Below are 22,979 nucleotides of genomic sequence, written 5' to 3'. Positions count from 1 at the left end.
TAATGTGTTCAAAGTGTAAAATTTTTTAATTTGATTAAAAATCAAAAATCAAAATTTTTTAATTTGATTAAAAATCAAAAATCAATATTTTTGGTGGTACTGGGGTTCATGGAAACCCTTCTATGTCTGGGCTACACTCCCAGACACCTAATTTTTATATTTTTATTTGGAAACAGGGTTTCTTAAGCCAGCGAGGCTAGCTTTGAACCTGTGCGATACCCCTATTTCTGCCTCCCAAGTGTGGGGATTACAAGTGTGTACCACCACGCCCAGCGCAAATCTATTTTTAATTAATTAATTTTTAAGAGATCTGAAGGAATCAACTCATTATAGGAAATTGTGTGAATAAATTTTCAAACCAAGCCGGGTGTGGTGGTGCATGCTTGTAATCCCCGTGCTTGGGAGGCTGAGACAGGAGGATCCTGCAGGTTTAAAGGGCTTAAGAGACCTTGTTTCCAAATAAAATATAAAATAGGTCTGAGAGTGTATCCCAGAGGTAGAAGGTCCCTGGGTTCCATCTCCAGTACCACCAAGAAAAAAAAATTCAAACTAGATAGGACAAAAAGAATTAAATGTCAACGACATATAAAATGAGAACTTAGGAAAAAATTTAAAAATAAACTCAGAAGAAATGAGAATCATGAGCAAATTGCGCTACAATGAAAGCAAAATTACCAAATTTTAGAAAAGGTCATGAGTTCATTTTCAAAGGAAGTGTTTCCTAAAACTGAACAAAGGTAAAACTAGAGTGACATAAACATTCAGGAAACATAGAGCAGTATAATCATTAGCATACTCATAGGTCTCCATCTTCAAGTAGGACTATTCTGTAAAATCAGCCTTTCCTCCCTCAAGGCAGAGCAGGCATACTCACAGGAACAGCAGAGGCCCTGCTTTCCCACACCAATCAGCATGTTCAGGCAAAGATTGCAGTAGGCAGGTTTGTTAAAATGCTTGAGTCTCCACACATGCTGTCCATCATCCTTCACATTCTGCACAGGACAGAAGAGAAACAGATTTCAACTTAATGAAATAAACAGTAGAATATGTAGGTGCCAATAAAATTCAGAGCTGGACTGAAGCATTTGAAGACAATCTGTTATTTCATCTCTGACTTTTTCCAAGATCGCAACATAGTCTTCAGAAAAACACATGTGCCCTGATGGAATGAGATACCATTAACAAACCTTGGGTGCTCTAGCAACCCACAAATTTTTGTCTAATGTCAATAGTTCAACAAAATACCCCCAAACCATCAAAGTGATCTGCCAAAGAGAGCACTTTCTAAGAACAGGACATGGCTACCTTGCCTTCAAATACACAAACAGCCAAAAAATTAGCCAAATTCCACAAACAGATAAGTGAAAAAAATATATATCGAGAGAGAGAAAGAACTCTTAAGGGGTAGAGACTGAGAAATCAAAGCTTTCAACAACTGTATTAACCCTGGCTCGGTACTGGGAATATGAAATTTTCAGAATGGAGATTAAATCTTCTAAGGCAGCTAAGGACTGGAATGGTATGGGAAAAACAAAACTTAAGATGTAGCAATATGCTAGGATTTTGTGAGTTCCTAATGTTTTACTACTAATAATATATTTTTGTGTCAAATATTTTTAGGGAGTATAAGGTAATTTTCAAATATATACATATATATGCTTTTATTGGTGCATTACAATTTCACATTATAATGTAAATCGTGTTAACAATGGCATATATGCACACAATTCTTGGTGTACTTCCCGCCTCCCCATTTCCCTCCCTACCAATACCAAGAGCCCAGACTGACAATGTATTGAAAGTATACATTCACATGTATACACATGCTCTATAGTAGTATTTCTAGTAATGAGCCTCAGTTCTGCTTCCTCTCCTGCCCTTCCCTGACACCACGGAGGTTCTCCTCTATTATCTAGAGTCTCTCTGGTATCCCAAATACTCCCTAGCTCATGCATATTAGAGAAAACATGTGTCCCTTCACTTTCTGTGTTTGGCTATTCTCACTTAGCATAATGTTCTTCAGATCCTTCCATCTTCTTATAAACAACACAATTTTGTTCTTCTTTAGTGCTGAGTGGATTTCCATTTTGTGTATTTCCCAAATGTTTGTAATCCATTCATCAACATCTAGGTTGGTTCCATAGTCTTGCTATTGTGAATTGTGCTGCTATGAACATGGGTATGCATATATGTAGTTCTCTGGTTTCAACCCCTTTGGAAAGATACCCAGGAGTGGTATAGCCGGATGATATGGTGGATCCATTCCCAGTTTTCTAAGGAATCTCTACACTGATCTCCATAGCAACTGAACTAGTTTGCACTCCCACCATCAGTAGAGAAGAGTTCTTATTTCCCCACATCCTCACCAACATTTATTATTATTTGACTTCCTTATGTTTGCCATTCTGATTGGGGTTACATGGGATCTCAGTGTAGTTTTGATTTGCATCTCCCTAATAGCTAGTAATATTGAACATTTTTTTAATGTATCTATTGGACACTTGTATCTCTTTTCCAAAACATATCAAGAAAATTGTGCATCATGACCAAGTTAATTTCATCCCAGAAAAGCAACATACAGAAATCAATACATGCTATTCATCACATAAATAGAATTGAGAACAAAAATCACATGATATTATCAATAGATGCTGAAAAAACATTTGACAAAATATAACAGCCATTCATGTTAAAAACACTGCATAAAACTGGAATAGAAAGAAACAAATCTCGACATCACTAAGGCAATATACCATAAACCCACAGGCAAAATCATATTGAATGGGGAAAAAAAAGCAAGAATTTTCTTTTAAATCAGGAACAAGACAAGGATACCCACTATCACCATTCCTTTTCAATACAGTCCTTGAGACTCTTGCCACAGCAATAAGACAAGAGAAGAACATGAAATGAATTTAAATAGTAGAGAAGAATTAAAACTATCTTTGTTTACAAACAACATGCTCCTATATCTATAAGACCCAAAAAAACTCAACCAAAAGACTACTAGAGCTGATTCACCAATTCATGAAAGTTGCAGGATACAAAATCAATCTAAGGAAATCAGTAGCTTTTTTATATACCAACCATGAATCTACAAAAAGAGAAATACAGAAAACAATTCCATTTTCAATATTATCAAAACCAAAAAAATACATAGGAATAAACCTAGTCAAAGACAGTCTTTTCAACAAATGGTGCCGCGAGAACTAGCTTTCCATTTGTAGAAAAATGGAACTAAATCTTTATCTCTTACACTGCACAGGAATCAACTTGAGATAGACCAAAGACCTGAAAGTTAGACCATAGAATATGAAGCTATTAAAGGAGGGCATAGGCTCAACAGTCCAACATATAGGCATAGGTAGTAACTTCCTTAACAAGACCTCCAAAGCTAAGAAAATTAAAACAAGAATTAACAAGTAGGATGGCATCAAACTAAAAAGTTTCTGCTCATCAAAGGAAACTATCAAGAATCCAAAAGAAAGCCTAAAAATGGGAGATCTTTACCAGCTATTTCTCTCATAGAGGGCTAATATTCAGAATATACAAAGAACTTAAAAGAATTTACACTAGAAAAACAAATAATGCAATCAAGAAATGGGGCAACTGAATTTAATAGACACTTTACAAAAGAAGAAATACAAATGGCCAATAGATACATGAAAAAATGTTCAATATCATTAGTAATCAAGGAGATGCAAATAATCTTAATAGATAATTTTTTGTGGGTATGGTACTGAGGATTGGGTCAGGGACATTCTACCTCCAACTATCCCCCAAATCACTAATTTATTTTATTATTATTACCTTCTTTTTTTGAAACAAGATCTCCCTAATTTCCTGACCCTAATCTTAAACCTGAAAATCCTACTGTTTCAGTCTCCCAAATACTGGGATTACAGGCATGAACCATTACCCCTAGTTATTAGATAAACATAAGGGACTAGTTACTACCAATTTGTTCAGGTTTCTCTGCAAAATATTATTTCGTTATTGTAGAAAGATTATAAAAAATACTAAAACTACGTTGCTATATTTATATCAATCAGTATAGTTGTTTGCCAATAAAACTTTGAGTTTATATTAATGCATATTTGTTTGCTATTCTAAGTAAAACTCTACATAATATAATAATTCTTCTCTAATGGGTGTTTAATCACATCAGCATTATTTGAAATAAAATAAAATAAAATATTATGCTACTGAAATAAAATAGAATATTATGCTACTAAGTCTTGAACTCCTAAAAAAGATTAAAATATATGTGTATATATTTACTTTTTATATTATATATCATAACTTTTCTTGTCCATTGACACATACTCTTTGTAGTCCATTCACAAGTTTTTGGAAAATTTAGATTAATTTCAAACACGGTTTATTGGTATTCTATTTACACCTGTATTGCTCATATTTTTTCAGGTTAGCTAAATCTTCATATTTCTTGAAATATATTTATTAAATAATTTTCAAGTACCTATTATGTGCTGGGGAAATAATATTAGTTTGTAGTAGTGGAGATAATATAAACATAGCCAGAACATCTTGTTTATCTTCATAATAAAACATTAATTTGAATGCTCCTAACAACTTTTTTTTTATTCAAGGACTAAGCACACTAGCTTTTTTGTTTGTTTTTTCTTTTTTTTTTGTGTGTGTGTGTGTGTAGTACTAAAGATGATGGGATCCAGGGGCATTCTACCTCTGACCTATAGCCTAAGCCCTATCTTTTATTCTTTATTTTGAAACAGGGTCTCATTGAGTTGCAAAGGGCATCACTAAGTAGCTGAGGCTGTCCTTTAATTGCAATCCTCCTGTCTCAGTCTCCCAAGTGCTGAAATTACAATAGTGTGCCACCACCCCCGGCAACACACCAGATTTTTAATACCAGAGAAAATCTATAGTAACTAATTCTCAAGTTAGAACCAAGAATGTCAAATTCCCATCACAATATGAAACATTAATAAAAATGCTTCCTGGGAGACAATTCTCCATGGGTCTCTTAATTTCTCCAAGTTTTATAAGCAAAATCACTCCTCCTCCTCCTCCTCCTCCTCCTCCTCCTCCTCCTCCTCCTCCTCCTCCTCCTTTTTCTCTACCTCCCTCTTCTTTCTTTTTCCTTTCCTTCCCTTCCCTTTCCTTTCCTTCCTTCCTTCCTTCCTTCCTTCCTTCCTTCCTTCCTTCCTTCCTTCCTTCTTCTATCCTGGCAACTTTTTGTTCAAAGGTACTTATAATAAGCAGCCTTGAATAATAGAGATGTGTCTCCCTCTGGGGAGAAGGCAGGTTTACTTACTGTCCAGTCTTATAATCTCTTCTTTCTAAGCAATGATTAAACAGATTTCTTCACTGTATATTACACAAATTTAGTTTCCCTAAGCCAGGGGTGCCTACTGAGACTTGAGTCTTACTCCATTATTCTCATGAGACTTGGGGAGAAAGGCAAACTGGTTCACAAATGAAGCACTACAACTTGCTTTGCTATGAATAACGAAGACTATTGACTCTAACACAGAAGTCACATGTACTCCATCAGCCTTCAGAAAACACTTTAACCTGCAAGTTGGGTAAATCTCAGATTTTCTACAGTTCTTGACAATGCCTTTCTGACAAGGGAACAGTAATATTTTCCATGAAAGCAGCTATGCTGCAAGACTTCATGGAGAAACTTAGGAATGTTCTTGCTTTAATTTTCTAAAACTTAAGAACCAGGGGCCAGAGTGGTGGTACAGAACTTTAATCATAGTACTTCAAAGGCTGAGTAAGAAGGACCACAGGTTCTAGCCTCAGCAACTTAGTGATGCACTATTTAAAAAAAATAAAATAAAAAGAGCTAGGAATATAGCTTGGAGGTAGAATATCCTTGGGTTCAATTCTCAGTACCAATAAATGAATCAATGCATGAGTGGATAAATAAATAAATAAATAAATAAATAAATAAATAAAATAAATAAATGTTCTTTGTAGTAATTTTCCAAATTAACTTCTGGTTTGAATGACTCATAAGATTTCTAATAACTACACAATACAAATGGAATATTTTATATGCTTGTCATTGCTATTTTTGCTGTCTATATTTCTTGTTTTTTTTAATTTCTAAAATCTTAAATATCCTGATGTAAAAAGTTTAATGATGGGGCTTTCATTTTTTAATGTGAGCAAATAAACCTTAAAAGTAGTATCATAAATGCTTTAAACATATTTTTAAGTAAAAGGAGAAAGAGAAAATTTGAATTGTCATATGTATTACTATTTTTTTAATCCTTGTCATTTTATCTTTAAATGATTGTCCATTACCACTGAATAAGCCTCATCCTGTTGGAGCACATATGGACCAAGTTAGCTGGCATTTTCCTTATCAAAAAATAAACAAGTCTGAACGTGGGTGTTCTGTCAATCAGAACACTTAGACACGTTACAGGCTGCAACTGATGTACAAATCCATTACCCTGGCATAAAATGCTTTACCAAAAAACAAATCAAATAACTTTGTAGCTCTTAGCCGGATGCATTGCCAAAATATGCAAGGGATAAAATATGTATGTGACTTCTTTAAGAGAAGAAATTGAAACTAGGAGCCAGCTACTTCTCAGCAGTGCAAATTATATTCCAACTCTGTATTTTCATGTCTTGTCTTGTTTGTCTTATTTAGATTGTAAACTTAGTGGGTAGGAGAGAGAATCTGTCCCTTGTTATATTCTGTCAGCCAGTAGACTGCATTACTATTAGTACTTTTATTACAAATAAATATATATTTCCAAGACAGGAATTCACTTTCATAACAAAAAGAAATGAGCAGAGACTCTAGAAGGCTTGATTCCTAGTCTGTTATGAAAATGCAAACAAGCCATTTCACCTTTCTTCTTATTTTCCTCTCTAATAAAAAGAAAATACCCACTTTTCTATCCCAGGCCATGGTGTGAGGTTTCATTATACATACCTGTGAAGTTAATTTAGCTCCTCAGAAGACTGGTGTTATATAAACAGCAAATATTATTACCATCATTGGGTTGAGTTGTGTAACACACCAATGTTACATAAAAAGAAATGCAAAGGATAGTTGTAGATTCGGTATGCTTTATTTCATTAAAATTTTGTTTTTTTATTACTAGATATAACAATGTAGGTTACAATGAAACAGCTCAGTTCTGTGCTTAAGACACAGAGAAACAGTCAGTAAATCCTGATCTAGCCTCCTCTAAGGAGCTTCAAAATCTTCCTCAACTTCCTAGAAGCCAAAAGAATGTTTCAAAGGGAAGAATGCCCTTTGAGAATTTCTGAAACCTATTTCATTAATCTAATAATTTCTAAAGATTTAACTTTTCTCTAAATACTTTTAAGATCGCACATAATGTTCAAGTGAGCTAGAACTATATTTTTTCAAAGGACCTCCAGGAGCAATTTCATGGATACCTTAGTCCAAATGTTCTCACAGTACCCATAACCATATTTTAACTAACTTAAAATGCAAAGAAGACTTAATGTTGAGGATTATTTCCAACTCATTAAATAATGACCACTAAATTACCTTACTATTTTGTTCCAGGTCTCCAAAAATAATATGTCAATATTAAAGAAACTGCTTTTTTTTAGGTTTTAGAGCAACAATAGGCCTTGGTAAGGAAAAGGCAAAGAATAATACTAAAATATCAGATGGATTTGCCAACCAATTGCTGATCTCTAGAGCAGATCGCACTCTCTGGGAGCAGGTTGGGACTCTGCTATTTCTATAGCTGAAGTGCAAACTCAGCCATGTGTAACATTGCATAGTTATTTTTCTTGAATAACCTAATCTGGAATCTCAGTAATCGTCACATTTATCATGTTTGGTAACCCCCTTCTAGAATGAGTCATATATAGAAAGTAGAACAAAAAAATCATAACCAAATTAAAAACTTAAAATTTGGAGTATGAAACATCAATTTTTTAACTATAATTTATTTTATTAAAAATAATCTTCTATGCCAGGTGTGGTGGCACACGCTTGTAATCCCCGCGCTTGGGAGGCAGAGACAGGAGGATCATGCAGGTTCGAAGCCAGCCTTGCTGGCTTAAAAGTATAAAAAAAATAAAAAATATATAAAATATAAAAAATAGGTGTCTGGGAGTATAGCCCGGAGGTAGAAGGGTTTCCAGGAACCCCAGTACCACCAATAAATAAATAAATAAATATAATAATAATCTTCTACCCTTTATCACTTAGATTTCATCAGAGAATATATTAAATTGTCCTTTGTTGATTCAAGCAAAATAATCATTTTAAACCATTACAATGGCGAAGTTGATGTTACGTGTAAGGATTAAAGGTGAGGTTCTTTGAACACATATAGTGGGATGAAAACACTGTTCCCTCCAAAAACAATACAGGCTAGATGCGAGCACAACAAGAAGTTAAGGTATTGTCACTTCAAAAATACCTTATTATGCATAATATTTAAATGCATTATGTATGTTTAATATTCAAAAGCGTGTTCCTGTTTTTTTAGCATTCAGTAATTACTGAAAATACAGATTAAGGAATTTTTCTTGAGCAGTTTGATGAAGACTTAAGATGATAGATTCCAGGAACTGAAGCATCATTAATGATCTCGTTCATCTGGTAAAAGAAATATCAGAACTGAAGGAATGTTAAAAAAGGAAGGGCATTTTCTTGACAAACTTTCTTTTCACGTTCCTAGGGAAGTTGACTTGCGAAAAATGACAAAGCTAGATAATAACAGAGGCAGAGTGAAGAGGAATCTGATGAGGCCTGCTGCTTCTGTGTTCTCTCCATGGGGTGTTTCCAATCACTGACACAGTTATTATTAACAAAGAAAACGATTTTTCACTATGAACGACATTATGATGTCAGACTATGATGTACCAATACAAGTATTAAAATTTTAAAATTAAAATTCAAAAATATCTAAAGTGCGATAAATGCTGAAGAAAGAATAAGTCTCTAGTGTTAATTTTAAGTGGTGCTCAAAGCATGAAATCATCCAGTCTCAATTTTTCTTCACCTGCCATAGACACCAAGACTCTGTACCATTTATGATTAATTTATCTTGGGTTTTGTGAAAATTGCTGAAATTTTTGTCAGAGTAAAGAAACTACTCTTGTTCTTTGACATTGCTGTTTTTCATAGGTAAACACTTTTTTTTTTTTTTTTTGGGTGGTACTGGGGTTCCTGGAAGCCCTTCTACCTCCGGGCTACACTCCCAGACCTATTTTTACATTTTTATTTGGAAACAGGGTCTCCTAAGCCAGCGCGCGCGGCTGGCTTCGAACCTGCGCAATCCTCCTGTCTCTGCCTCCCAATCGCGGGGATTACAAGCGTGCGCCACCACGCCCGGCGGTAAACACATTTTTAAAATACAGTAACTTTTCTGATTCTGTGAAAGAGAAAAACTAACTACAGCGAAACCGTAACTGTTGTACCTCATATACCAGTTGAGGCTTCCTCTCTCAGAATGATGCGCTCAGCTGTGTAATTGGCTGGTATTCTGTAGTCACTCTCAGATATACGGTGATATTTACGTGTGCCATCAATTAGAATCTACTTACTATGCTCCTCATTGACAATAGACACAAAGATATAGAACAACAGAACCAGAAGGCTTCATAATATAAGGCCAACTTCATGCAGATGCATCTAGACTTCCAAATTAAGAAGCAAAAGGTTTGGGGTTCTGCACCATACATCAAATCCTCTGCAGGTAATAATATAACACATTAACTATACAAAGAGAGGAAATAAATCTCAATTACTAAAAAGGCTCTCATCATTCAGTTGTCTTGGTGCCATTCCTGCTTTTTAAAATACCATGCCTTAAGTTTAAAAAAACCTATCATCTCTGAAAATAAAAGTTCAGTTTTATGATCATTAAAATTATTATAAGGATTATATAAAATGTATGTCAATTTAAAATATAATTTTTTGTTTTTTAAAAGTATAAGAGAAAGGTGAAATGTCTTCTTTCCTAATTGTTCTTTATAAAAGAAAAATATCCAATCTTAATTTAGCTGTGCTCCTTATGTTAAACAATGTAGCCCTGCCATCTAGTGGCATTTTAAGAAACCACAGTTCTGAGGCACAGCCCCAATTACTATTACAAAACCCTAAGTTTATTGCTCCTTAAGTTCCAAAACAGTCCCTTTGTACTACAACTACAAACTGTTAGTCTAAAAATAAAGTTATAAAGTAAAAGGTGTGTAATTAGCCAGGTAAACAATAAAGGCAAAGAATTGCCTTACTGTTAAGCTTACACTAGAAACTAATGAAATATCATTGTGTTTAAATTACTTAAGCCACACAGATTTCTGGACTATTTTAACCATGCTGTTTTTATAATTTTAAAAATACATGTAAATATAGCTAAAATTCAAATATTTTTCTAAACAATAACATGAAAATGAAAACACCATTTTAAAACCATTGTCATATTTAAAATATAGATGACTGAGTCTCCCTTTCTGCAATTTCTTGTTTCATTTATGAGTACCAAACATTTTTTTAGGTATTAATGCATCTTTCTTCCTTCTCTAACACTATAATTTTTATAAAAACACATTGAGTACACAAATTTTAGTTTCAAAAATATAAAAGATCCTTTGAGAAAACCAGTAATGGAACTTCATGACTAAAGCTATCAGAAAAATATTTTTCACTGAGTATTTGATAAAATTTAAAAGTTTCCATTTTTAAATCTAATTTTTCCCAGTGGCTTAATTTGAATAATGCTTTTATCATAAAATATATTGAACAATTAAATGGTTATAATATAGAGATACCTAATAATAAAAAGGATGCTAGATTTTGTGTAGCATATAAGGTATGAGGAAGTGTTTTTTCATTCGTTTTTAAGATGTGGAAATATGTGTTTGTAAAAATAGGATCTATATTTCATTTCTTAAAAATTATTTTAAGGGTAATTTCCTATATATTGTTTATTAGTACTTTTTAAATTTCTTTTTTTCTGATGACTGATGGACTTATGAAGGGATAAAAGTGTCAGTAAAAGAACCTGAAGTTTCAGATTAAGAGAAATAAGTGATAATTTTCTGAAGATCATTTATTTATTTATAAATACATATATATGTACCTAAACTCTAAGTTCATTTGTATGTTACTAAATCATATGCCCAAACATACTTTATATACACTCACATATTTCACAAATACAGATGTAAGCTATCTTGAGAGATGTAAGCTATCTTAAGAGATGATTTTAAAAATTATGGTACATTGAATAATTGTAAAATCTTAAATCTGCAAACTTTTACAAATTTAGAAGCATGAACAGTTTGAGGGTCAGTAGCAAAGTGGTGAACACTGTTCTTGAATCTCAAAACTTTAAATATTGTGTTATGGTATTTCCTATCTCTATAATTCTTTGACTCTAGTATATGTTACTATATCCACCATATTATAGGTAATTCTTATTATGAAATTAATTAATGCTAAATACAAAAGTTTTGTATTGATTATCAACATCACCAAATCTTCAAGTTAATTCCTGAAATTTACTTTATAGATGAATTGGCAAGATTTATTTTCAAAGTCATTATTATATCTCATTTTTCCTGTTTCCTTTTTTGTACTTTTATTGGCACATTATGGTCTCACATCATAATGTATGTAGCTCATAGTGATGGCGACATACATGCACACTGACTTGGTGAGCTCTCCCCAGCTTCCTCCCCATACATAATATTGCGATAGGCAGTGGTATTCTCACATGTATATATAATGTCAGTGGAAGTGCTTCCTTCATTAATTATTTTTCACCCCCTCACCCTTCCCAAGACCACCTCCTTCACTCCACTGAGGTTTCTCCGTCATTATCTAAAGTCCCTTTTGTATCCCGATAACTCCCTAGCTTCAGCATGAGGGAATACATATGACCCTTCACTTTCTGTGACTGGCTGATCTCACAGAACATAATGTTCCCCAAGTCTATCCATTTTTCTGCAAATGACATAATTTTGTTCTTCTTTATTACTGAGTAGAATTCCTCTTGTTTGCATATCCCAAAATTTTGCAATCCATTCATCTGTTGATGAGACATCTGGGTTGGCTTCACAATTTGGTTATTGTGAATTGTGCTGGTATAAACATGGGTATGCCTGTATTACTATAATAGGATTTCAGTCCCTTTGGAAACTTCACATCCTGACCTTAGGTTAATCTGTTTTATTTCCCCAAACTAGTATTTAATTGCCAGTATAATTGGCACTGATGGCATAGAACTTTTTATAAAAATAGAATAAGAGCAGCCCGGTGTGGTGGGGCAAGCTTGTAATCCCTGTACTTGGGAGGCAGAGACAGGAGGATCACACAGGTTCGAAGCCAGCTGTGAGTGCTGGCTTAAGAGACCCTGTTTCGAAATTTAAAAAGTATAAAAAAATAGGTCTGGGAGTGTAGCCCTTAGGTAGAAGGGTTTCCAGGAACCCCAGTACCACCAAAAAAAAAAAAAAATAGAATAAGAGCATAGCTGATCTTCAGATATTTAAGCAAAAATTACCATATTTATATCTATATATCTATAGATCGTTCATAGATAGATGATAGACATATAATATGTATCACCTCAGATGCTTCAGATGTATAATTGCCTTTTCCAACCATGGATTACTAATGAAATGGATTATCTTCATGGGATGGATAATTATTTTGTACTTTTATTGGTGCATTATTCTTTCATATTATAATGTAATTCTTAGAGAATTATAATATTGAAGATACTCTGGCATTAAATGATATAAAAATAGTATTGAGGAATATTTTGCAATGATTTAAAATACTAGATTGCATTTTATTTATTTATTTATTTATTTATTTATTTATTTATTTATTTATTTTATTTTATTTTTGAGGTACTGGTGGTGAAACCCAGGGATTTTTTTTTTTTTTTTTACCTCTGGGCTATACTCCGAGACCTATTTTATACTTTATTTGGAAACAGGGTCTCACTAAGTTGCTGAGAGCCTCACTAAGTAGCCGAGGCTGGCTTCGAACCTGTGCAATCCTTCTGTCTCTGCCTCGCAAGCACTGGAATTACAAGCGTGCACCACCACGCCTGGATTAGATTGCATTTCAAATGGATAAAAATGAAAAAAAAAATACATGTTTAATTCTTAGACATTACTTGAAGTGGATCAATATGTCTGTGGCAAATATTGCTATGCGAGGTGTTACTGTTTAATTGCGCCATGGTGTACTTCATATAGGTTCTAAGTATGTACTACACACTTAATGGGTCAAAATGGCCAGACTAATTTATAATCTAAAGGTGTAGTAGAGAACAGCACCGATTAATCACCAAGCCACCCTCCTCTGTGCAAACGCTTACATTCTCCAAGCCCAGGAGCACAAGAAGTGGGATTGTTGTCATTCCTCCCTGAATCCACTCCTCTAGAGACACTGTTCCATCATGATCATAGTCAATCTCTTCCATCATTTCATGGAGGATCTGGAGAAGAGAGGAGGGCAAACTTTCAAAGGATCAATAAAACAAGTTTCATCCAATACAACAAAGCACTATCAGAAGCATGTTGGCAGACATGTTGTACTCACTCAGTACATGAATCCTATTGCTGAGAAAACAGTGACTGTTATCATTTCTATAATATGACTTCTTACACTGATCAACTTTTAGAAACAAGTGCTTAACTTTTTAATATTTTCCCAATGAACAGCATAGCTAAAATAAGAAGGTAATTTTAATTTAATAGTGAAAGTGGTCTTTAATTACTTCCTCAAGATTTTTTTTAGGTTCATATATATGCCAGAAAATGTCTGAACAAATTAACTTCATGGCAAAGAGCTCAAAGAATTCTTTGCTAAGTAGTAAGGGGTGAGGGAATTAATTTGCTTTTAATTGCCTATCAGAACTTAATAGAGCCAAAAAGTTAAACGATCTAATCATATTTGATTAGACTTCTTTTCCAAAGATGACTTGTGCTTAATCTCTAAATGTTCTCCACAGTGTCTGTTTGTGATACATTTACCTCTTTATGGTTTGGTGATGATTTCAGTACTTATTTCAGAGGGTTGTTTTGAGAATTAAATGAGTCAACATTTTATAAATAGAAGACCCCCTGGAATATATACTAAGTGCCATACAATCATTTATGTTATTAGTAACACAAATTACATATGAGCTCCAACCACATTTCCCTCCACTGCTGGCATTGCCAAGTACTTCCTACCTAATTGTACCAAGTGGGCAAACCCGGTAAGAACCCCAAAGAAAGGAACTCATGACCTTTATGTAATATGGAACTTTTAATTAGTTTAGAAAAGCTGGGCATGGTGGTGCACCCTTGTAATTCCAAGCTTCAGGAGGCTGAAACCCGAGAATCGTGGTTTGCGAACAGCCTCAACTACTTAGTGAGGCCCTCCACAATGTGGTGAGACTCTGTTTCAAAATAAAGAATCAAAAATACAGCAGGGGGTGTAGCTTGGAGGTTGAATGCTCCTGGGTTCCATCTCCAGATCAATAATAATTAATGATGATGATGATGATAATTAGTTTAGAAAAAGAAATGCAAAGAGCATTAGAACAAAGTTTTCAAAAAGTGCAACAACCAAAATACTTTCATATATTGGTAGAAATAGTTTGCCTAAATATTTCCATGCTTGATTCTTTCCTGTGAAAATATTTGAAAACCATTATTATTTAGCAACATACTGATCTACAAGGATTGGGAAGAAAGAGACTTTGGGGGAACCAAATAAAATCAGACAAAATGATGCTGGCATAGCTACTTCGTTGTTAACAAAATGAAAGGCAAATTGCTCAGAATTTGAAACAAACAAACAAAAAAAAATGGCAAAAGATCTGGTTAAAATGTCCTGCTTCGCCAGGCGTGGTAGTGCACTCTTGTAATCCCCACGCTTTGGAGGTGGAGACAGAACGATTTTACAGGTTTGAAGCCAACCTTGCTGGCTTAAGAGACCCTATTTCCAAATAAAAGATATAAAATAGGTCTGGGAGTGTTGCCCAGAAGTAGAAGAGCTTCTAGGAACCCTAGTACCACCAAAAAAAAAAAAAAAAAAAAAAAAAGTCCTGCTTCATCAGGTGTGATGACACACCCTTGTAATCCCCGTGCTTGGAAGGTGGAGACAAGAGGATCGCACAGGTTCGAAGGCAGCCGCGCTGGCTTAAGAGACTCTGTTTCCAAATAAAATTATAAAAAATAGGTGTCTGGGAGTGTAGCCTGGAGGTAGGGTTTCCAGGAACCCCAGTACCACCAAAAAATAAAAAAAATAAATAAAAATGTCCTGCCTCTTCAAGAGTTTATGAGCAGGTAGAAATGAACAAATAAAATTTTTTTTTGGGGGGGGGTGGTACTGGGGATGGAACCTTCTACCTCTGGGCTATACTCCCAGACCCATTTTATATTTTTTATTTGGAAACAGGGTCTCTTAAGCCAGCAAGACTGGCTTCAAACCTGTGTGATCCTCCTGTCTCCACCTCCTAAGAGCGGGGATTATAATCATGCACCACCACGCCCGGCATAAGAAAATAATTTAAACACAGAACACTTGTTTTACATGACTAAGGCTCTAATTTTTATACCTAATAACTCTTAATGCTAGAGCCTGTCTTCATACTAATTGCAATAAGCCTTACGTATTTGTGTCTTTTTACCCATGTTTTCAGAGTTAACAAGAGTCTGAAAATGTGTATGTTTGTTAAAAAAATGAAAAGAACCATAGAAGCAATAGGCAAGTTGCCATGAGTGCAAACACAATGCTCAAGCTAAGGCTTTTATCTTGATTTTCTAGGAGATGCTGATTTATCAGAACAAATAATGGCAAGTAATGCTTTGAGTATTATTTGCATTCTCCAGCAGGTATTTCAGTTAGGCTGTCTAGCCACTATGCTTCCCTTCTTCCCAGCATCTAATCTCTCTTTTCTCAAATTTACACCTCTTGTCACCACAAATATTTTTTTTTCTTGGAAGTGGTAGTGCCCACTTCTGCTTTGAAGGCTGATAGAAACATAAAAGCTCCTCTTTTTTCTTCATTCCTAGGAGAATAAGCAAGGTTGATTGACAGGTGAACATGATTCACAGGTAGAAAGGTGAATGGGATGGGAGAAAGCTGTTTTAGATATCAGAACCTAAAATGACAACAGAATTTATAAAAAGTCCCTTGATTCCAGTGAAGAGTATTAAGATGAATTAAGCAATAAGTTAAATACATATCACCATCTACTTGATTATTCCACAGACAAATTGTAAGCTGTTAATAATTGCTGTCACCCATTATGAGCATAACAGGTACATTTCTATAACAAAACAAACTCCCCAAAACAAAACTATGAGATACATACGCAATAGAATTTTATTCAACCATAAAAAACAAAATTATGTCATTTGTGGGAAAAATAGATGGAACTGGAGAAATTATTGTGAGATTAATTGGTTACAAAAGTAAAAAATTGGATGCTCTCCCTAATATGCAGAAGCTAAGTAGAAAAAGAGTCATAGGAGAAACTAGACGAGGAAGGAGAAACCACAGATGAGCAAATAAGGCTACCTAACTGAGGCGGGGGGGGGGGATTCCCTAATGTACATGACTTACATTCATAAACATATCAAAATCAATCAGTAAGCCAAACATGAGAAGGAGGGAGGGGGAGGGAGTGGCATGGGAATTGGGGAAGGGCTAAATGAGTGATGTGTACATGTAAACCTCTACTATCTTGTACCCCATTAAGATGTATGACTATAATGCATCAATAGAAAGAAAAAGAAATTGGAAAAAATCCTAGTCACTGCAAGATTGAAACCCTGCCCTTTGCACAAAATTTAGACTTTACTAACCTTTGTTTATAGAAAAGGGAAATGGCTGCTGGGCATGGTGGCACATGATTGTAATCCCTGCGCTTGGGAGGTGGAGACAGGAGGATTGTAATCCCTGTGCTTGGGAGGCGGAGACAGAGGAGGATCGCACTGGTTTGAAGCCTGTCTCCCTGGCTTAAGAGACCCTGTTTCCAAATAAAATATAAAAATAGGTGTCTAGGAATGAAGCCCGGAGGTAGAAGGTTTTCCAGGAACACCAGTACCACTCAAAAACAAGAAGAAAAAAAAAAAAGAAAAGAAAAGGGAAATGGCATTAAAGCTCATGCAACTTTTTTTGAGTTATCAAATGACAAAATTAAATTAAAGAGATATATGAAGCCCCAGAAAAGATCAGAAAAGATAAAAATGAAAAGTGGGCCTTCTAGAATTCAGGCAACATTTAAATCATTCATATACCTACTGGATTGAGTTCAGTGACATCCCATTCTAGGTACTCTGCAACATGCATCATCTGGCTGATGATATTTTCCAGCTCCTAGAGGTCAGAGAGAGAGAATATAAAAACAAGCTCTCATTAATCTTTGATCTAGAAAAATTGTTTGGCCCAACAAATGCTTAAAACAACTAAATGGGTTATAAATTATATATATATATACAATTACATTTAAATATAGATCTAAATAAAATATAGTATAAATTAAGTATAGTATAATAATTTTATATATTTAATAAATTAAATATATAATTTTATTTAAAGATTTTATTAAGTATAAAATTTATTATAATTTATTAAGTATATTTAGATATAAAGAGGAAACTCAATCTATATTCTTTTTCTACTATATCTAGAAATCTTCACCAGGAGAGGGCACAACGATACCAAAAAAATGTGGTTTTTTTTCTTTTCTTTTTTTTTACTGGCAAGGCATACTTGATGAAAGCAGGAACATATGTATATTTTCACAGGATGTGATGTTTTTAGTCACTGCACATCCTGACCCTTTGGCTTGAAAACAGATGTGGAAGAGTGGAAGAAAGCATTTGAGAGCAACTAAGAGGTTTATTTTTATTTTGATACACTGAGAACATATAGTGACTGTTCTAGTCACTTACTGACATGATGTACTCTACTAGAAGGATATTCAGGGTAAAAGTTTGTAGGCTAAGTATATGTATAGTTTATTTTGCAAGACGATAGGATTTTAGTTTAATTTTTATATTCTTGTGCTCAAGTATCTACTTTTTGAAGATTGCTTAGTTAATGCATATGACACAACTCAATAAATTTTAAAAATTTAAGATGTACAAATTTAGTGTCTTAATTATTCCTTATCTATTTCTAGAAAAGATTAAACATGACTTAAGTATCTTTTAATTTTAAATGTAGACATAATAATATTCAAAGTATTATTTCATACTATAATTTCAAATATAAGAAATATAAAAGGATAAGATAGGCGAGTATATTTTTGCTCAAAGATTACTCAAATCCTGATGCAAGATATGTGGTCATCATTTGTAAGATTTAAAAAGGAAATATGGTAAAAAAATAATGTCTTTTGGGGAGTCATGGGTTTCTCTGAGAAACTAATAAATGTCATACTCCCTTTCCTCAGAAAACACAGAATTATAAAAATTTTATTCATGTAAGATAGCTTACCTAAAAAATAATGAATATAAACATATTAATTAGAAACTGGTATATTTATTTTTTCTGATATTGTATATATATTTGTTATTAATATCTTACCTACTTTATCTTTGCTTATATATACCTTAATGGTTTTGAAGAGTTAAAGTCCCTGGATATATATTAAGAACAGAAATATTTTTCACATGAACTATTACATAGGCATGTGACATTAGATGGATCATTTAATCTGTCTCAGACTCAGTTTCCTCATTAATAAAATGTATATTGCAACTGTAACTTATTCACAGTTTCTGCAAAGACTATATATATTATCATATGAAATACATTTCTCTTGTTTAGCATATCGCAAATGATCAATAAATACTAACTCTTACTAGGAGGCATAGTTGTCACGTTTCAACTTAATTTTCAAATCAGTCTTTTTTTTTTTCTTTTTGTCCCCGAAAGGTAAATGACTGTATCTTTACACTAACAAGACAAATGACTTCAGAAAGTACAATTTGAAACTGATAGTGATTTACTGGTGTAGTAAATTGTGTAGAGAAAACCCCATACCTTAATTAATAAAAAGAAAAAGAAAAAATAGAATAACCACCATCAACAAATCAACTTACTCCCAACTAATTATTCAATATTGGGAATATAATTATAAATATTGCTAGTAATCTACTATATAAGTTACCAAAAAATGGCCAGAGACCAAAAACAGCATTTGACTCAATTTTCAAATCAGCTGTCAATCCATGGCTAAAAGCCTAGTAAAGAAATATGACTTTAATTTAATTAAAAAGAAACATTAAATAAAACAAACCAGCATTAAAATATAATTTGCATCAGTATAGTTGCAAGTGTTAGAATAACACTTCAATATATAGAGGAGACCTAAAATTATTTTCTGGGAAACAACACCATAAAATGAAATGAGCAATACAAATATAAATGAACAAATTCATGACATATCTTAATATTCTTTAATTAAAAACTAAATATTAGCAGGCACTTAAAAACAATATCATGTGAAAAATTACTGAGACTTAAACATAAAGAATTCCAAAAAGTATCAATTCAGAGTGATGGTCATTTTCTACAGAAGAAATTATAAATTTTATTTTTCTCTAGAGAAGCTAATATGCCTTTATCCACTAATGTTGTGTGAACATGTCTTCAACTTCATTGTTTTGCTTGAAAAAGTCTGAGCTCTACCACAGGCAGGTCCATTGGAGGATCAAAGAAGCTCACTCATGATGAGAGACAGTGTATACTTCAGTCATTGTTACATATATCAAAGATTTCATTTTTAATGTACCCAAACATGTCAAAATTTCCAGAATTTGACACATTTTTATTACTGTTATTTTTGAAAATATAGAAAACAATATAATATGGAAAATACGTGATCAGCAAATACGTGGTAGATTATTGTGTGAATCCTGAAGATATTCATACAAGATACTGATGTGTACTGTGGAAATGAATCCAATTTCTACTTCTCTGAAAGCTATCAGTGACCTCCACATATCACACATAGATTAAAGAGTTAACTATTCTCTTCAGTTAATCCTTAAGATAAGGTATCTTTCTTCCTTTTGTATGACGAATTATAGACTTGCAAGCTATACATACAATTGGATGCAATTTTTTATAGCTTTATTGATACATCAGTTGAATTGACCTGTGAATATGTGTGTCTATTTAAGTAGTGTGTATGACTAAAAGTACTTCATAAAAGTGAGAAAATAATAAAATAATTAATTAACTTTATAATTCCTTTAGATTCTATTCATATTTCAAAATTTTTTTAGTGTCAAATCCCACTGACAGTTTTTCTTTCCAGATTAATGTTCTTAAATTTAGCTTATGTTTTATTCAGACAAGTTTAGAGTCTTTTTAATCTAAATTCAGTGCAAAAAATGTTCATATTTTTGTAGCAAGACTATTCAATAGAACAGTAATAATCCTGTCTCTTGAGATCACTCTCTTTAAAAAACACTGAATGATAAAAATGCCATGTGAGTGGATGTAAATTATATTAAGTGTGCCTTCTGTGATAATAGCTATAAATTTATTCATTGAGTTTTTCAGAAGAAATTACTTTAAAATTTTCACAGAAAATTTGAAGGAAAAAATTACCGAGCTGTCCAGGAAGCCATTTCCATCTGTGTCATACAGGCGAAACATAACTAGAATAAAAGAGGTGTTGGAGAAAAAAATTAGAGGCGAAAAAGATCAATTTTAGTTTAAAGCATGTTTAAAATGTCATTTCTGTTAAAAAGATACTAAAATATAGTCCTTCTTAAAGCAAATATTTTGTGAGATTATTTCTCAAGCTAAGTTGAAAGTCAATCAGTTAATAAAATTGGATGTCAGATATCAAGTCTATCAAATTTTGTTTGCATGTATGTAGAAAACACTAAAAATTTGCATTGTTTGTATAAACTCTTATTAGATCCATAAATATAAACCAAATGGTACAGAAAAAAAGATATTGAAGTATTTCATAGTCTGGATATTAAAAGGCAGAGTTGATAAAAAAAATTTAATTTGTTATCTTAGAAATCAAGTATAATTTGGAATTCAGCATTCACTACTATGTAAACTCTTCTTTCTTAGCTATAAAATGAGAAAAAATCAACCTACCCAAAGACACACATTTGCTGTGCAAGTTAAGTAAGTCCACGCAAATGCATCCCCAAAAGCTGGAGATCATGATGTAAATACAAGCCTAAGTTATAACTGATTTCCAAACAGTATGAGAGAGGAACGAGTCCAATATGAGGGTATCTTTCTGATGTAGCGCATACAATGGATTATTATCCTGGCTATAATGGTTTACTTTTTAGATATGAATTAAGCATCACAGAGTAACTAATCTTTGAAATAATCAAAAGTAAGGACATAGGAAGTGTTGGTATCCTTTTAGTGAGCTCAGGAAAACAAGACAGAGGTCCCTGAGCAGCCTGAGGATTCCCTTGCGTGGTTCACACACCACTAGGAAACTGTGGAGGAGGCTGTAGGTGCTTTTTGAGGATAAACAAAGAAGGACACAGCTGTAAAAATAGAAGAGTGGAAGTGATGGTTTGTGTTGGATTTGTATAATTTCCTGGAGGATCTTGATGTCTGAGGTCTGTAATACTAATGAAGACGTCCACAATGAGGAGTCATAATTATTCCGTGAGCTTGATCAGATTGAATTTAACGATTGTTACATTTTGCCAATTTTATGATTACTTAGAAGATGCAGTTGTAATCTACATATCACTAAAAATAAGAAAAAAGGGTTTCCAACTTATCTATGGGATTCTGTTCTTAGTAAATAGCAAGCAAACATTAAAGATGTTAAAATTATATAGGTGGAAATGTATCTACGAAATTAAAAGAAATAAATATTGGGCCAGGTAAAGTACTTAAATACGTTTACCTGCAAAGCATGTTGGAGAGCCTTCCGTCATATACTCAATAAATAAGAAAAAATGCAGAAGAAAAAAATACCCACCATAATGTTAATACTGAACATTTCAAGATTGTCTTGTATAAAAGCAAATCATAAAAACTATCTTTGTAAGTGGCGAGAAATCGCAGAGCAGTCAGAAAGGAAGCTAACATGAGGACCAGCGCAAGGCCTTAGAGAAGCCTGGCTAGCTTATAATCCTAGAAGGGGGACACTGTGGCTCTGTTCATCCTTAATGGAGGAAATGTCTGTAAAATCATCCCCTGTAGCATATATAAGTGGAAACCTTGTGCCCTCTGTTAGCAGGGAGATGGGGACTTATCAGAAAAAGCTAAGTTTCAAATCCACGAAATAAAAATAAGAGCAGAATGGTCCTGCTGAGAGCAAAATGGTTTCTCTGTGCAGTTAAAAGTATGATAGAAAAGGTAAGGAACAAGTCAGTATAAGATGTACAGTATGTCCAAGATGTGGAATCAAAGATAAGAGAAAAGAAAAGGAAGCTGGAAACAGAAATAGAAACAACTATAATTCAAAGCTTCATCTTAGAGGTCCAAAATTCAAGTAACAGTGGTTTCACAAAGACAGAGCAAGTCAGGGAAGGGGTGGTTATCAATGAAAAGTGTAAAGAATGTATGAAGAATACAAGTTTCAAAGCCAAAATTTATGGTGGAGAATTTGAGAGTTAATCAATTATAGGAATACAGAAAAGTAATCATGTAAGAAGGCAATTATTCACTCCATGGAAAAAAATTGGGGTGGTCTAATAAGCCTATAAAATCTTTCCCTGCAAAACTATTTTATGTACAATATTGATAAAATTAACATTTAATTTTCAAGTATTATATTAAGACTATTTCTTTTCAATATTTTTAAGTAAAGTCAGGCCTCAAAGTCAAGTGAATCATTGAACAAGTATTTTATTTCTAAAACCAAGAGAAGTATATAGATGTTTAGGTGCAAAATTAACATTAGTAAAATATTAAAAATTATTCTGTCAACATGATGGTTGCCAAGAGTCGATGCTATAAAGTTACAAACTAGTTTAACCCACCTTTTTCTATTTTTATGCTCATGTAATTT

At 33.4% G+C, this 22,979-nt stretch overlaps 1 protein-coding gene across 6 annotated transcripts in view; it reads right to left on the bottom strand.

Annotated features, from left to right (window-relative positions):
• Positions 1–22,979, bottom strand: part of DGKB (diacylglycerol kinase beta) — a gene marked incomplete at both ends in the record, with an annotated part of 627,903 nt that overhangs the window by 492,155 nt on the left and 112,769 nt on the right. For all 6 annotated transcript variants that reach the window (XM_080701803.1, XM_080701804.1, XM_080701806.1 and 3 more), the window contains 4 exons: positions 875–992; positions 13,335–13,454; positions 17,258–17,332; positions 20,582–20,631. In XM_080701803.1, the coding sequence (XP_080557929.1) occupies positions 875–992; positions 13,335–13,454; positions 17,258–17,332; positions 20,582–20,631 (363 nt within the window). The remainder of the gene's footprint in view (positions 1–874; positions 993–13,334; positions 13,455–17,257; positions 17,333–20,581; positions 20,632–22,979) is intronic.

The sequence above is a fragment of the Muscardinus avellanarius genome (genome assembly GCF_963383645.1).
Source record: "Muscardinus avellanarius genome assembly, chromosome: 9".
Taxonomy (NCBI): Eukaryota; Metazoa; Chordata; class Mammalia; order Rodentia; family Gliridae; genus Muscardinus; species Muscardinus avellanarius.
Note: the sequence above shows the minus strand (reverse complement) of the source record. Positions and strands in the feature narration are given on the sequence as shown.